The sequence below is a fragment of the Sebastes fasciatus genome, chromosome 9 (assembly GCF_043250625.1).
Source record: "Sebastes fasciatus isolate fSebFas1 chromosome 9, fSebFas1.pri, whole genome shotgun sequence".
Taxonomy (NCBI): Eukaryota; Metazoa; Chordata; class Actinopteri; order Perciformes; family Sebastidae; genus Sebastes; species Sebastes fasciatus.
Window position 1 is genome coordinate 28,197,243 of NC_133803.1, and position 17,204 is coordinate 28,214,446.

The 17,204-nt window shown below is 38.8% G+C and overlaps 2 protein-coding genes and 1 long non-coding RNA gene across 3 annotated transcripts in view; 1 reads left to right on the top strand and 2 right to left on the bottom strand.

The window, feature by feature from the left end:
* arfgef3 (ARFGEF family member 3) overlaps nt 1-17,204 on the bottom strand; it is a 110,962-nt gene that overhangs the window by 69,373 nt on the left and 24,385 nt on the right. The gene's annotated exons all lie outside the window — the stretch shown is intronic.
* Nucleotides 7,478-10,296, top strand: LOC141774398 (uncharacterized). The gene is made up of 2 exons (XR_012595333.1): nt 7,478-8,138; nt 9,657-10,296. It is a non-coding gene; the product is annotated as an uncharacterized LOC141774398 (long non-coding RNA).
* Nucleotides 13,964-17,204, bottom strand: part of LOC141773555 (brefeldin A-inhibited guanine nucleotide-exchange protein 3-like) — a 34,775-nt gene continuing 31,534 nt past the window's right edge. The window contains 1 exon segment of the mRNA XM_074645399.1: nt 13,964-14,736. Coding sequence (XP_074501500.1) covers nt 14,547-14,736 — 190 coding nt within the window. The 3' untranslated portion in view covers nt 13,964-14,546.

Below are 17,204 nucleotides of genomic sequence, written 5' to 3' on the forward strand. Positions count from 1 at the left end.
TGTGCTCTTATTCTGAAATAAAGGCACACAGAGTAGAGGGTTGAAACCATGATCAGTGTTCATATGATTGGCTGAGTGTTGATCATGTGATTGCAGTTACATGAGTTAGATGTGTTGGAACCCTCCCAGCATGCACTGGGGCAATAGACCCATGGACACCAGTCTAATTTTATATGTTCCTGTATTTTTTACTTGTTCTACATTGTGCTCCACAATGTTTCCACATTTTCATTGCTGTTGAACAATTAGATGTTACCAGTGAATATGGTTAGACCAGTGATGCCAGTGCATGATTGGTGGAGGTTCCCCTCGAGTGTGCAGGAGACTTCTTTGACTACACTACAAAGTGTCCAAGTGGGCTGTGCAATTTATCAGAATAAAAGAAAAAATATATTTTTAATTCAGTTTTATGAATGCATTTTTATACATATTGATCAACACATCATGGATTGTCTGTGATGTTTTCTTTATTGTAATGTACTTACACTGATTTAAACAAATTAAATTGTGTGTGTGTATATACATATATATACAATACATTTTACAGATTCAATTCAAAACATTTTATTTTTATTTTTTTTAAATATTCACACAAAAATCTCATTTACACATATCGATGGCACAGCCTTCGGAACAATTTCAGGTTCAGTATCTTGCCCATGCAAAGACACTTCGACATGCAGACTGTGGGAGTCGGGGATCGAAAAAAACAATCTTCACGATTAGCAGACGATCCTCTCTGCCTCCTGAGCCACAGCCACCCATACCTCTCACCCAGTATGAGCCTTCACAGCTCACGCTAGGTGAGAGGTCATGATTCACACTCACTCCTGGGCTGCATGTCTTTGGACTGTGGGAGGAAACCGGAGAACCCGGAGAAAACCCATGCAGACACGGAGAGAACATGCAAACTACACACAGAAAGGCACGCCTCCTGTGAGGTGACAGTGCTCACCACTGCACCACCGTGCCCATTCATTTATAAATATAAATTATGTTTATCACATTCATAATATATATTTATAAATTAATCTGTTGTTAGGATTTAAAGTAGAGTTGTAATTTGTAGGGATTATAGTTTAGAAGGGAGGAGGTACAATGTGGTTGCAGTAGGGCAGTGGCATGTTAGGGAGGCCTAATTTCGCAGCGATGATGAGTACACCCACATTCACTAGAAGAGTAGCAGAGCGCCACCAGAAACTTCTGCTCCAAAATACAGAAGCTAGAGACTCTAGTAGGCTCTCACCGCTCTGATCCTCCCATGTAGCGTCATAGAAGATACCATCGCTCTGATCCTCAGATGTAGCATCAACAAAGATACCATCGCTCTGATCCTCAGGTGTAGCGTCAACGAAGATGCCATCGGTCTGATCCTGAGGTGTAGCGTCAAAGAAGATGTCATCGCTATAATCCTCAGGTGTAGCGTCAAAGAAGATGTCATCGCTATAATCCTCAGGTGTAGCGTCAAGGAAGATGTCATCGCTATAATCCTCAGGTGTGGTCTCAAATGAGATCTCATCTCTCTGCTGCTCAACGCCAGCTAGTATCTCCTCCTCTGTCTTCGCCTCTAGCTGGTCTGTAAGATCAGCGACCTTTTGCCTCAGATCGGTTGTTAGGATGTGATAGTCAACTAACTGTTCCTGATTATAAGCGATTTGCCTGGTTTGGTTCGTTATGTGCTCGTCCATTTTGTGGATTTGTTCATTATCCACCTCCACTTGGATCCGAAGATCCCGTTCAGCTGTCTGCAGGTTTCTCTTCTCCTCATTTAGTTTTGCTGCCAGAGACTCAAATCGAGTCAGCTCATTGGTTGAGCTCTTGTTCTGCTCAGTCAGAGAGACTTCCCTTTTCTGAAGATCATGCTGTGCTCGACTCAACTTTTCTCCAGCACAAGTCAGCTTCTGGATTTCCTTATCTTTATCACTGATGAGTTTATGAAGGTCAAGCATTGTTGCCTGACGTCCAGCCTCTTTTTGTCTCAGAGCTTCAAGGTGGGCCACCTTCCCAATCAGGCGCTGGTTCTCGTCAGCTGTGATTGTCTCCTTTTCCTGAACTTCTTGAAGTTTTTCCCGCAGATCCTCTGTCTCGACCCGATTTTGGAGTATCTGAGATTCATGCTGGGCCAGTTCATCACGACTGGTCTTATTCTGCTTGTTCAGATAGTCATCTCTTTTTCCCCAATCCTGCACTTCTGCCGATAGGTTTTTGTTCTTCTTCTGCATCGTCTGGTTCAGGTGTGTAAGTTCGGCTATCTTCTCTAACAACTCATGTTTGTCTTGCTGAGCTGCAAATTCCTTGCGGTGATATAGTCCCTTCAGATCATCATTCTCTGCTTGGATTACGTTGTCCAGAAATTGAAGTCTGGCAATCTCAGCAGTCATATCTTCAATCTTCACACTCAAACCCAACTTCTCTGTCTCCAGCTTTCCTGTCTTAGTGTTATTCTTCTTTGTGAGGTCTTCTAATTCCCCCTGAAGTGCCCTTGTTAAGGAATCCAGCATCTCCTTTTCCTCAATTTCCTTTTTGAGTTGCGTCCTTGCATCCGTCAGTTGGTTCTTCAGATCTTCCACAACTTGCAGGTGCCTGACACTTTCCTTCCTCACTTTGTCCAACTCCAGTTCAGCATGTGTCTTAGCTTCAGATTGTACATAAAACCCTTTTGGAAGGCACTCCTCTGACACATTGAGGCGACGTGATTCTTCCATCTCAGCCTTGTTGGATTTATCTCGAGACTTCGCTGTTCTCCTCATAATTCCTCAAATCGCAGGTTCCTGAATTTGAAAGCAAGACTACAGAGCGGGGAAATAAAATACCGGCTCTTGATGTAAAACAAATGATTGTTGGTGAGTGAATGTGTGTTAGTGCAGTGACTTCCTCTCTCAGCTCGATTTTCAACTCGCTTTTGACAGTTAACAAACAGTCTCTGGTGATCTCTCGATAGCGTGTTGCAAATGCTGAGACTAATAGCTGAGAATCTCTTGGTTTGCTTGATTCAAGGTCTATCCTTGACAAGACTTCCTTTGATCTGATGTGAAGTCATAACATTCCTGCGGCTTTCTGACGTCATGTCATGACGTTCCTGCGCCTTTTCCACGCATGCGCATAGAATATCATGACGCCGCATCATGACGTCATCACGTTTTTGTTTTCTGAAATGCTTTTCAAATTTCCTTGCAAATGAATCCAAGAACAGCAATATTGGGAGTTATCGAGGTTACATAAAAGGAGAATGGACGAGCAGATTATAGGAAGTGTATGATATTTAAAAAAAAAAAAAAACATCTGATAAAAACATGAAGGCGACTGAAAGATTGATAAAACATTCGACAAGTTGCATTAATTTATTAGAATAATTTGTAGTGATACTGAAAAAGAATGCTAGTGTTACTTCTTAATGTCACTTAATGTGAATCCACCCACCTTTCACTATTTCTTCACCTGTAATTTCCTTTTTATGAATTTTTTTAATTTTTTTTATTTAGTGTGATATATTCTTCAAGATCAAATTAAATCATATTAATATATTAATAATCATATACATGTCACCCTATGTGAAGATAGGACAGGCCTATTGCGCACGGTAACGTATTTCCAGCAGGGGAGGGTGGGGGAGGGGGGGCTATATCATAAACAAACATGCTTAAAATATATAGGCTTATATACCACATATGAAAAACAACAGCTCAAATATGCTGCCAAGAACGGATAATGACTCTTTTTAAATGAATTCACCCTGACATGTTGGAGATCCGATGGTCACCATGTTTGCGTAATAATGCTCGATATCATTTGTCATCATAATAATCCATACAATAACCATCCGCAGTTAAATACCACCGTAGAGCTTTAGATATAATGAAAGTAACATTTAAATGTGCTCTAGTTTTTTGCATGTTTTTTTCCCCCTTAAATCATAATGAAAAGTTTACTTTAGTTAGATTTGACTGTTTTACTTGCGAACATAATTGCAAGTAAAACAGAGTGTGTCAATTCAGCATAAAGGCTCCTGTGGATAAGATAAGATAAAATAAGATATTCCTTTATTAGTCTCACAGTGGGGAAATGTTCAGTGTACAGCAGCAAAGGGGATAGTGCAGAAACAAGTAGCATCAGTGAAAGCAAAAAGCAAAATACAACACAGTAAAAAAAAAAAGCAAAACAAAAGTAGACATAAAATATAATAATAATATACAATAATAAAAAATATGAACAATTTAAATAGAAGGAAATATAAAAATAGGAACAATATAAACAAGAGGAAATATTAAAACTAGGAACAGTATATACAGTATTGACAATAAACAGACTATTAACACAATTGCACAGGTGGAAATATGATATTGCACAGTGATTGGATGGATGGATGGATGGATGGATGGATGGATACTCTTTTTTCCAGAGCCTATTTTTAGTTGGTTTTGGAATAGACTGTTATAAGTGTAGAAATATGCTGTTTTTTAGCTATTATTTAGCTTTGACCAGTTGCAGCTCCTCTAAACTTTTAGCTGATGTGAAGGCAGACATTCATTTCAGGATATTTAAGTAGTTTGTTTTTCTTTTGACCATCCTGGATTTCTTAAATTACTTGGATGTAATCTTCAAAGAAAAATGTAATCCTTCGATTTTTTTAATTGGTTCACCTGATGGGAAAATATGATACATGCAAAACTGAAAAGTAAATAAAAGCATAGACAAACAGGCATAAAATGAATAGGCGTATTACTTTGTTTTGTTTTATTTAACATGTTAATAATGATGGGTCATCAGGTCCATCCTGTCTGTCCTCAGAAGCAGCTCCTATCCTTCTGGAGTCTGCTGGCTGCACTGAGGTTCATCTGGTGTCTTGGTGACTCGACACACATGATTCCACTTTAAATGTTACAGATTGGGTTCAATTTTATAGCAGAAACAAAACAGTGTTATTTTTAAAATCATAATCTTTTTGTAGATCATTTCAAGGATCACATTAATGTTGCAACGTGAATATTAAAGAGGCGACTATTTCCTCCTCGAATCGGGAGCAATTGTGTTTGCAGGTAAAACAGTCAAATCTAACTAAAGTAAACTTTTCATTATGATTTAAGGAAAAAAAAACAACAGGCAAAAAACTACAGCACATTTAAATTTTACTTTCATTATATTTAAAGCTCTACGGTGGTATTTAACTGCGGATGGTTATTGTATGGATTATTATGAATGAATGAGTGAATGAATGAAAGACTTTATTTCGAAAATAAAATAAATAAAAACAGATACAAAATAATAACAAACAAAACAAGAGTAATAGTGTCCGAAAATGAGTATAGGTAGAAGTAAAACTTATATTTCCCTACCCCTTTCTCACTTCTCCTCTAATAAATCATATATCATAGAATGATAATATAATATAATATAATATAATATAATATAATATAATATAATATAATATATAAACTATCCCAGATTTATTTACATTCCAAATTAAATATATGAACAGCATCCCAAGTTTATTTACAACCCACATATCCATCCGGAGTTAAAAAGTAGATATAAACCAACCCTTCTCACAACTCTTCCTCAACCATATACCTCCCAAAAATATCTTTTTTGTATAGCTTTTTAAAGTGATTTATATTTGTGCTCCGCTTCAACCTATCACCCAACCCATTCCACAAATCCACCCCACACACATTATGATGACACATGATATCTTGCCTTATTACGCACAGGAAACATGGTGACCATCGGATCTCCAACATGTCAGGGTGAATTCATTTAAAAAGAGTCATTATCTATTCTTGGCAGCATATTTGAGCTGTTGTTTTCATATTTGAAACTCTGCACGTAACAGACGATTCGTTTTCTCTCTGAGTGAAAACTCTCAACAGGATTCACCAAACTGTCTGTGCGTCATGACGCGGAGAGCCCAGATGTGCTTCCACTGGATGAGAGGAGTGGATTGACTCTGCTGGTCTCAGCCTCTAACGCAGACACCTGACGGATTCTCTCTGTTCTCACGAAATGACATAAAGTGTGTTTGTGACGCTCCTGACGCATTGGGCACGAAAACGCTCGTGAATACAGGTGAATAAATAATGAAACGTGGGTGGATTCACATTAAGTTACATTAAAAATTAACACAAGCATTATATTTTCAGTATCACTACAAATTATTCTAATAATTAATGGAACTTTTCAAATGTTTTATCAATCTTTCAGTCGCCTTCATGTTTTTATCAGATGTTTTTTTTTTTTTTTAAATATCATACACTTCCTATAATCTGCTCTTCCATTCTCCTTTGATGTAACCTCGATAACTCCCAATATTGCAGTTCTTGGATTCATTTGCAAGGAAATTTGAAAAGCATTTCAGAAAACAAAAACGTGATGACGTCATGATGCGGCGTCATGATATTCTATGCGCATGCGTGGAAAAGGCGCAGGAACGTCATGACATGACGTCACGGTCAAAGCCGCAGGAATGTCATGACGTCACGGTCAAAGCCGCAGGAATGTCATGACGTCACATCAGATCAAAGGAAGTCTTGTCAAGGATAGACCTTGAATCAAGCAAACCAAGAGATTCTCAGCTATTAGTCTCAGCATTTGCAACACGCTATCGAGAGATCACCAGAGACTGTTTGTTAACTGTCAAAAGCGAGTTGAAAATCGAGCTGAGAGAGGAAGTCACTGCAACAACAATCATTTGTTTTACATCAAGAGCCGGTATTTTATTTCCCCGCTCTGTAGTCTTGCTTTCAAATTCAGGAACCTGCGATTTGAGGAATTATGAGGAGAACAGTGGAGTCTCGAGATAAATCCAACAAGGCTGAGATGGAAGAATCACGTTGCCCCAATGTGTCAGAGGTGCCTCAACTGGATCCAAAAGGGTTACATGGCCAATCTAAACCGAAGACACATGCTGAGTACTTAGCTCAGAAAGACAGAAATGAGCTGTTAGAGAAGATAGACGAACTTCAACACCGGACCCAGGCGATGCGGGTTATGATCAAAAACCTAACGGCAGAAGTGCAGGATCGGGAAAAAAGAGGGGACAATCTGAAAGAGCAGAATAAGACCATTCGTGAGGAACTGGCCCAGTTTGAATCTCATATACTCCAAAAACAGGCCGAGATAAAGAATCTGCTGGAAGAACTTCAAGGAGCTCAGGAAAAGGGGAAAATTACAGCTGACGAGAACCAGCGCCTGAGAGAAGGAGAGGTTGGACGTCAGGCAGCAATGTCTGATCTTCAGGAACTCATCAGTGTTAAAGATGAGGAAATCCAGAAGTTGAAACGCTCACAGCATGAGCTTCAGAAAAGGGTAGTCTCTCTGACTGAGCTTCCTCGACTAAATGAGGAGAACAGAAACCTACAGACAGCTGAACGGGATCTTCGGATCCAAGTGGAGGTGAATAACGAACAAATCCACAAAATCCACGTCCTACCAACCGATCTGAGGCAAAAGGTCGCTGATCTTACAGGCCAGCTAGAGGCATTGGACGATCAGAGCGATGTCACCTTAGTTGCCGCTACACATGGGGATCAGAGTGATGGCATCTTCTATGATAATACATCGGACGATCAGAGCTATGACAGTGTTTGGGAGACTACATCTGAGGATCAGAGTGATGAGTGCCTCCCAGAGAAACCAGCTTCTGTGTTTTGGACCAAGAGTTTCTGGTGGAACACTGCTAAAGTTGTAGGTGTGTCACTTGCCATGGCCGCTGTGGGTATAGGTGCCTATAACGCCTATTTCTGATGGACTATGCCTTTAACAAGCTACTGCCCTTCTGCCACCACATTGTACCTCCTCCCGCCTAAACTAGAATCCCTACAAATTACAACTCCACTTTAAATCCTAACAACAGGTTCATTTATAGATATAGATTATGAATGTGATAAACATAATTTATATTTATAAATGAATGGGCACGGTTGTGGAGTGGTGAGCACTGTCACCTCACAGGAGGCGTGCCTTTCTGTGTAGAGTTTGCATGTTCTCTCCGTGTCTGCATGGTTTTTCCCCGGGTGCTCCGGTTTTCTCCCACAGTCCAAAGACATGCAGCCCAGGAGTGAGTGTGAATCATGACCTCTCACCTAACGTGAGCTGTGAAGGCTCATACTGGTTGAGAGGTATAGGTGGCTGTGGCTCAGGAGGTAGAGAGGGTCGGCTGCTAATCGTGAAGATTGGTGGTTCGATTCCCGGCTCCTCCAGTCTGCATGTCGAAGAGTCTATGGGCAAGACACTGAGCCTGAAATTGTTCTGAAGGCTGTGCCATCGGTATGTGTGAATGAGCTGCTGCTGCCCTACGGCGACTAACAACAGGTTAATTTATAAATATAGATTATGAATGTGATAAACATAATTTATATTTATAAATGAATGGGCACGGTGGTGGAGTGGTGAGCACTGTCACCTCACAGGAGGCGTGCCTTTCTGTGTAGAGTTTGCATGTTCTCTCCGTGTCTTCATGGTTTTTCCCCGGGTGCTCCGGTTTTCTCCCACAGTCCAAAGACATGCAGCCCAGGTGTGAGTGTGAATCATCGATGTCTTAAGAGAACTGTATACAGCGTTGGAGGCGGGGCCCCGTTCATTCCTATGAAAGTTGCTAAGTGGTGCATGATGCCAAAATGATCTTCCACATTCATTGGGCCATCGGACATGCGCAGTATTGTCCGCTTCGTCACATGACTCGGTCACGGGGTCCCGTCGTCCCGGTCTGGGTCTCATTCACATAAATAGAGGAAGGGAAATAACTCTGGATTCGACTGTTGGTGTGTTTTACAACTTTTATGACCTAATGATTTAAATAAGGGCTATTAGAGTGTTCGTATTAGGGAGTTGATTTACCTAAAAAATTGATCCACTCAGTTAAAAACGTCTTTTTCCCAAAGTAAGTCTAAGTGAAAACGTCTTTTTGGGCCCAACGGCATCACGTGACGGACATGGAAGTTGCAGTACCGTAGTTTAGCCACTACGAAAGTTGGGATCAAGTTAGGCGAGAGGTCAGGATTTATCTCATGATTTACCTAAATCATGACATGAATCATGACATCTCGCCTAACGTGAGCTGTGAAGGCTCATATTGGTTTAGAGGCCGGGCCCCAGGAAGAGCGCCGGTCGTTGATCCCAACTTTCGTAGTGGCTAAACTACGGTATTTCCACTTCCATGTCCGTCACGTGATGCCATTGGGCCAAAAAATACCTTTTCCCATATACTCACTTTGGGAAAGAGACATTTGTAACTCAGTGGATGATTTTTTTTTAAGGAAATCCACTCCCTAGTTTGAACACTCTGATAGCCCTTATTTAAATCATTAGGTCCTAAAAGTTGTAAAACGCACTAATAGCCAAATCGAGAGTTACTTCCCTTCCTCCGTTCATGTGAATGAGACCCAGACCGTGACGACAGCGCAAGCCGTGACGACAGCGCAAGCCGTGACGACGGCGTGACGTTGGGACCCCGTGACCGAGTCATGTGGCCAAGCAGATGCTACTGCGCATGTTCCATGTGCCCGAGATCCGGGTACTTTTCCATGCGGAAGTCGAGCCATTTTGACTTAATGTGCCACTGAGCAACTTTCATAGGAATGGACGGGGCCCCGCCTCCAACGCTGTATCCAGTTCTCTTAATACATCGATGGTGAGAGGTATGGGTGGCTGTGGCTCAGGAGGCAGAGAGGATCGTCTGCTAATATTGAAGATTGGTGGTTCGATCCCCGGCTCCTCCAGTCTGCATGTCGAAGTGTCTTTGCATGGGCAAGATACTGAACCTGAAATTGTTCCGAAGGCTGTGCCATCGGTATGTGTGAATGAGCTGCTGCTGCCCTACGGCGACTAACAACAGGTTCATTTATAAATATAGATTATGAATGTGATAAACATAATTTATATTTATAAATGAATGGGCACGGTTGTGGAGTGGTGAGCACTGTCACCTCACAGGAGGCGGGCCTTTCTGTGTGTAGTTTGCATGTTCTCTCCGTGTCTGCATGGGTTTTCTCCGGGTTCTCCGGTTTCCTCCCACAGTCCAAAGACATGCAGCCCAGGAGTGAGTGTGAATCATGACGTCTCACCTAACGTGAGCTGTGAAGGCTCATACTGGTTGAGAGGTATAGGTGGCTGTGGCTCAGGAGGCAGAGAGGATCGTCTGCTAATATTGAAGATTGGACTTTCGATCCCCGGCTCCTCCAGTCTGCATGTCGAAGTGTCTTTGCATGGGCAAGACACTGAACCTGAAATTGCTCCGAAGGCTGTGCCATCGGTATTTGTGAATGAGCTTTTTGTGTGAATATTATATAAATAAATAAATAAATAATAATTATAAAAAATAATTTGGAAGTGGAATTGAATCTGTAAAATGAACTGTATATATATATATATATATGTATATATATATATATATATATGTATATATATATACACACACACACACACAATTTAATTTTTTGAAATGAGTGTAAGTACATTACAATAAAGAAAGCATCACAGATAATCCATGATGTGTTGATCAATATGCATAAAAATGCATTCATAAAACTGAATTAAAATGTTTTTTTTTCTTTTATTCTGATAAATTGCACAGCCCACTTGGACACTGGGCTTCTACACACATACACATTTTAATATTTTTACTACACATTTATAACTTTTTTTGTAGTATAGTCAAAGTAGTCTCCTTTTTTTTTGTAAGCGAAAGACCTAATGTGGTCGAAACATGTTGGCTTTTTAAATGATTTAGCCACTACAATAAAGTTTTTTTAATATACTCTCTTCCTCGTTGCTACTTTTTTGATATTTTGGAGTCCCTGGACTGTCTTCCTGTCCTATCCTTAAAGATACAATATTACAATATTTCAATGTCATGTTGTTCAGAAAACTTAGCTGATGTAAGCATTTTTTGGTGGTTTACAAACAAACAAGCGTTCCAGTATGGTGTCAAATCAGCAAGAGCACTGACCTCAAGTGCTGCTTGTGTCAGTAGAATAGAGACTTTATTGTCTTTGTCATGGAAAAAAAAAAAAAAAAAACAGTTTAGCAGCTCTTGGCAGTAAAAGCAAACATAAAAACATTCAAATCAAAATATAGATAAATAAATAGATCATAAAGTGCAGGTGACATGATTATGGTTCGGCAGCTAGTGTCCTCAGCCTTTGTGGGGTGGCTGGGGGTTCTACACACTTGACTTCCTGTGGGTAAAAGCTATTCCGTAGTCTGTTTGTGTGTGTTTTAATTGTCCTGTATCTCCTTCTGGAGGGAAGGGGAGTAAACAGTCCATGTCCAGGGTGGGTGGGGTCTTTAAAAATACAGCTGGCTTGCTCTCCTGAAGTCTATTATCAGTCAGTCAGTCTGTAGTATTTGGTGGTTTACATTGAATAACTGTGCTGATGCTAAGGGTTAAAATAGTCTTTTGAAGGTAAATATGTTTTCATGTCATAGACTCCCACTTACACGTTATGGCCTTAAATCTTCATTATAATAAGATGCTACTGCAGTTTTAGCTCCTTCCTTCAGATTAAACAGTCTGAAGCAGAAAATTCACTTTGGCTGAACTTCCGTAAACTGTGGTGAGGGGTCACATGTAGACATTGTGAGGTACACAAGCCAAAAAGGCTGGAAACCACTGATATAGAGTGAAGCTTAGCTAGTTGTTTTTTTATTTTGCCTTGGGGAAACAACTTCCAGATCCAATTAAAGTGGATTTGAACCATACTGTTTGCCAGGGGCCCCACGGCAACTTCTCGATGACCTCTACAAGACTCCAGACCCCAGCTCTTAAATAAATATTATTTAAAACATAATATGCGTGAATATCGTCACTTATAATGCTAGAGTGTAAGAGAAATGCAAATACATTACACAATTTAAAAACTACAAAATTGAATAAATATTAAAACTAGGGCTGTCAAAGTTAACGTGATATTAACACAACTTGTTATTTCTACCTCAAAGCAGGCTCAAGATACTGGCATATGAAAATAGAAAACCTAAGGAATCTGGTACCAACCATGTCATACTAGCTTGTCACGAAGGTAGCTGAATAGCGCTCCAAAGTAACGCTAAATTGTGGCGAGGAAAAAACTGGCCTGATCATTTTCAAAAGGGGTCCCTTGACCTCTGACCTCAAGATATGTGAATGAAAATGGATTCCATGGGTAGTTTCCTCTTTACAGATATGCCCACTTTATGATAATCACATGCAGTTTGGGGCAAGTCATAGTCAAGTCAGCACACTGACACACTGACAGCTGTTGTTACCTGTTGAACTTGAGTTTGCCATGTTATGATTTGAGCATATTTTTTAATGCAAAATGCAGTACAAATACCCCACACCTCACCTCACCTCCATACCATTATTGACACACAGTACACCTGAACTGAATGGACTGTAATGATGTGCAACATGCTGCCTTCCACTGTGTAATTGTCTGAAATATATTAATTATTTATTTAAAAAAATATTTGTATGAGAGCTACAAGTTCTTTTAACATGGTCATGGAGCATATATACTGTATATTTGTATTCTGGGGGTATCGTTCCTATGCAGAGAGTAGTTTAGTTTATTTATTGACTACACTGAGGGCGTTTTATATTTTAATAATTTATTTATTTATTGTGTTGAGTTGAATGTGCTACTTATTTTGTACTGTAATTACCTTGTGCCTTTTCTACCTTTTTTCTTTTCTTAAAGCTGACTCGGTGTAAACCGCTCAGAATTCCAATGTACTTATAGGTGCAAATGGCAAATAAAACTCTTGAATCTTGAAGTACCTGTGAGGGTTTCTGTACAATATCTGTCATTGTTTTATGTGTTAATTGATTTCCAATAATAAATATATACATACATTTGCATACATCAACCATATTTGTCCACTTCCATGTAGATAAGAGTCTTAAATACTTGACAAATCTCCCTTTAAGGTACATTTTAAACACATAAAGAAATTTGTGATTCATTTACGATTAATCGCGATTAACTATGGACAATCGTGCAATTAATCACGATTAAATATTTTAATTGACAGCCCTAGAATAAATATATGAACACATGATCTCATACTGAGGAAAAAGAAGGAATTCCAGCACTGTACTGTAGAAATCAGCAGCAGCAGCATGCAGTAGAGGCTTATGACCGCTTGATGGAGCTACTACCCCAGGCTGCACACAGCATTAGTATCATACCCACGTCTGGGGCTATCATACAGAACACATACAAAATGATGGAAAGGCTTCAGGAGGAGTTTGGGTTCCTGCTCTCACGTCCGGCAACATACATTTCATAAGTTTTAGAAGTGAGATGAAGGCAGATTGCACCTCTTGTCCTGACACTTAGAATGTAATGCGTAATGCTTGAACTGTAAGTAGAGAAAATGATTGAAGGGGCAATTGAGGGAAATCAGCACTTCAGGTGCCTCACATTGGTTACATGAGAAACAGTTGATCTTTAAGATTAAACCGGTCTTCATGAAATAAAAAAAAACAACTTAACTTTCCCCTTGAAAAAAAAAAAGATAGTGGAATGATGAATAATAAATCTCTCTCTCTCTCTCTCTCTCTCTCTCTCTCTCTCTCTCTCTCTCTCTCTCTCTCTCTCTCACACCATAATTTATTGTCCATTCACATTCTGTGTAATATCATCCTTTGTCTTTCTCTCTCTCTCCTGTGTATGTGTGTGTGAAGGGAGAAATGCTTAATAACACAGACGATACCAAAAATTCATTTGAAATCGACAGAACATTTCGTCATTCTGCGCAATTACGCACGCTCATCCATGGACACACACTGTAAACAAGTGCTGTTAATTTACAGCAGGATTTCAACAGTATTAACCTGTTATTGCTTAAAACAGTGCTTTACTGTTAATACAAAAGAAAACCTGTTAAATTACGCTCATAGGCCGTTTTTTAATTGAACTGTAATGCATTCTTAAAAAACATCACTTTACTGCTGATCAACTGTCTAAAGGATCATCAGTAACACGTTCATGCAGTATTTTTTTAATTCTGGGACCTGATCTGCTCATGTGAGGCTTGTACATTGTACATGATTGTAAAATCAGTGAATTAGCTTTACTGTTCTTCACTCACATGTTGTTCTGGTTTGCATTCTGTGCTTGTAGCCAGCTAGAGACAGACATTTTGGGAAAAGTGTCAACAAGTCTATTATAGCCTTTTTCCTAACAAGTGCCTTTAATTGTATTTAGTGTGACTATTCCTATGTCTGTAACCTGCTAAGTCTATTCATCTAGGCAAAAAATAATGTTTTATTAAAATGTATGTAAAAAATACAACCTAAATAGCGCATTAAAACAAATCAGTAAGATAATGTAAAAGAAAGGTGGAAAAACAGCTATATAATGTATCTTTAAACAGTAAATTAACTGTAAAATACTGTGAAATTAATAAAAAAAATAGTTCTAACTGTATTTTTCATTAACAGTACAAAGCTGTAAATTTCAGCGACAGTCTAATAATGTTAATTTTACAGTAACATAAAGGCAACCCTGCTGCCAGCTCTTTACTGTTATTTATACAGTGCAGTTTGTCCTTGCCAAGACTATAGATTATTGACCCACAATAAGGTAAAGGTGTGTGTGTGTGTGTGTGTGTGTGTGTGTACCTGGCATCGCCAGTGAATAGTCTCCAGTCTCAGTAACAGAGTCGAACAGCTGAGACTGAGAAGCTTTCCTGAGCTGCTGCAAGAAGCCGACCAGACCAACCAGGTTCAGCTTGGTGGCTGCTTCTTCAAACAACCTGGAACACACACACACACAGATACACACAGATACACACAGATACACACAGATACACACAGATACGGGGTGTAAGACAACGTTTTTTTTTAAATATTTACAATGAAATTATTATTTTAAAAGTTTGGATTATTACTTTAGATTTAAACATAACAATTAGAAAAGTACAACCAAAGAGCTAATAGAAGAATGGCCAAGCGTCAGGGAGAAAAAATAAATAAAAGAAGAAGCCTCTTAAGTATATATGATTGTTAAAATAACAAAAAGTACATAATACTGACATAGATTTGTATTAAACGTTCCTAAAAGTAACAGAGAACTCATCTTTGATGAATATTCACAGGAAATAATCTGCTCAAAATTCATCCAAATCACTTGTTTTACACAAACTTCCTGCAGTTATTTTGTTCACTGTTTGAGTTAATCGTACAGTTCATCAGTTGTTCTGTATTGTTATTGTTATGCATTGAATATAATATGAAACATCCATAAAATATGTCAGGGGTCATCAGTTTACTCAATGATAGAAAAGGGCTCCCTTAAGAAAAAAGGTTGGAAACCACTGGTATTATATCAAATGACCCCAAATCATTAGAAGATCACAGATATGATGAAATGGCTGTTGTAGAAACTGATTTAGTGAATATTCAGAGTGCAGAGGAACAAAGCTTTAAGGCTGAAAAGCAGCAGCGTTGCCCTTTAAGCTCACTGTTTTTGGGACCGCCCTGTGCAGAGGGGAGTATTTACTATGTTTTGGCACCACTTTCAGCTTGTAAATGTGTTCAGTCCATCTGCTGCAGAAGATCAGAGGGAACATTTTTATTTTTTTTTATTCGCTCCTAAAAGCAGCCTAGATAACGGGTGACATAAGAGATGATCCTTGAAATGAACACAGTTTATTCTCTGGTTGTGCCAAACTTTAATAAGTCCAGAACTGTTGGCACGCACCTTATACACGCACACACATCTGTATTTCTGTACTTGGGCTCTAACCTAAACCTGATTCCTAAAACTTAAAAACACTCTAGAAGCTCTGTGCGGCCATCTTGTGGCCACAGCGTCGTCTCCTGCTGAGCACCAAATGTCAGTGAATTTATCTGCCAAAACAAACCACATCTCACTAAGAGATACCCGTCATGCTGGCTGATAATTTAACAAGGTGATAACAAGGAAGCAACAGATGTTTCATCGGGCTGTTGCACTTTAATTATAAACTGAACTGAGGGAGTTGGTAGCTTTCATTTTTCATAGTCTACCTACTAAGCATCCTTTTTTTGATATACACTTGTCAAACTGTTTCATATTATGTACTTTGTCTAAGATGTATTGAGACAGGCTGTTAGGTTGCGGGTAAATATAACTGTTGTTATGCTATTCTTTCTTTATGTATGTTTTGTGTTTTGTTCTCGAAGGTAATCTCGAAGATTTTTATTTAAATAAATGTCTGTTAAATCACTATTTATAGCCAAATGAGGTAACACAATGGTGACTGAGCCTACTGATCCTGATGAAAGTATTGCAATATTTATTGGGGCAGTCAAAGTTAATGCGATAATAACGCAAATTTGTTTTAACGCCACTAATATCTTTAACGCATTAACACAACTTGCGATTTTTAGGTTGTAGTGGGCTCAGAAGCTAGAGTGAAGATAAAGGGCATCATATGAAAACCTAATGAATCCATTGGTACCAACCACTAGCTCGTCCCAAAGGAGGTTAAATAACGTTCCAAACCATATTTTTTATGCTAAAAGCAGTACCTGTGAGGGTTCCTGGACAATATTTGTCATTGTTTTGAGTTGGTAATTGATTTCCAATAATAAATATATACATCAATTTGCATTAAACAAGCATATTTGCCCGCTCCGACGTTGATAAGAGTATTAACTACTTGACAAATCTCCCTTTAAGGCACATTTTCAACAGTGTGATAAATTTGCGATTAATCGCGATTAAATATTTGAATCGATTTGACAGCAAAAAATATAAAAACCTAAAATATTGTTGTTTCCTGGTTTGTTTATGCTGCACCACTTTGGGTCTTGGTTCTGTTGATGAATGCTCTTATTAAAAAGAAAATACTCTAACAATTAAAAGGAGAAATACCCCTAAAATGTCTGCCGTAAAATCTAAAACATGTAATTTGCCTATAATATCTGTAATAGATCTGCAACCAATGATTATCTCCATCACTGATTAATATACCAATTCTTTTTCCCATTAGTTGATTTAGTCAAATGTCAAAAAATGTCTTGCAAACATGACATTTTTGCAAAATTTGACAACAATAAAATGCATTTTCTATATATCTTAGAAAGAAATATTATATGTTATAAAGACAATGATATTTTTGTTGATAATGCGATATAGACTTTGATGAGATGAGCTTTATAATGGGACTAAAAATAAAATATATATATTTGTGAACCACAGCTAAAATAAATGATGATTGTGATTATAGAGATAAAT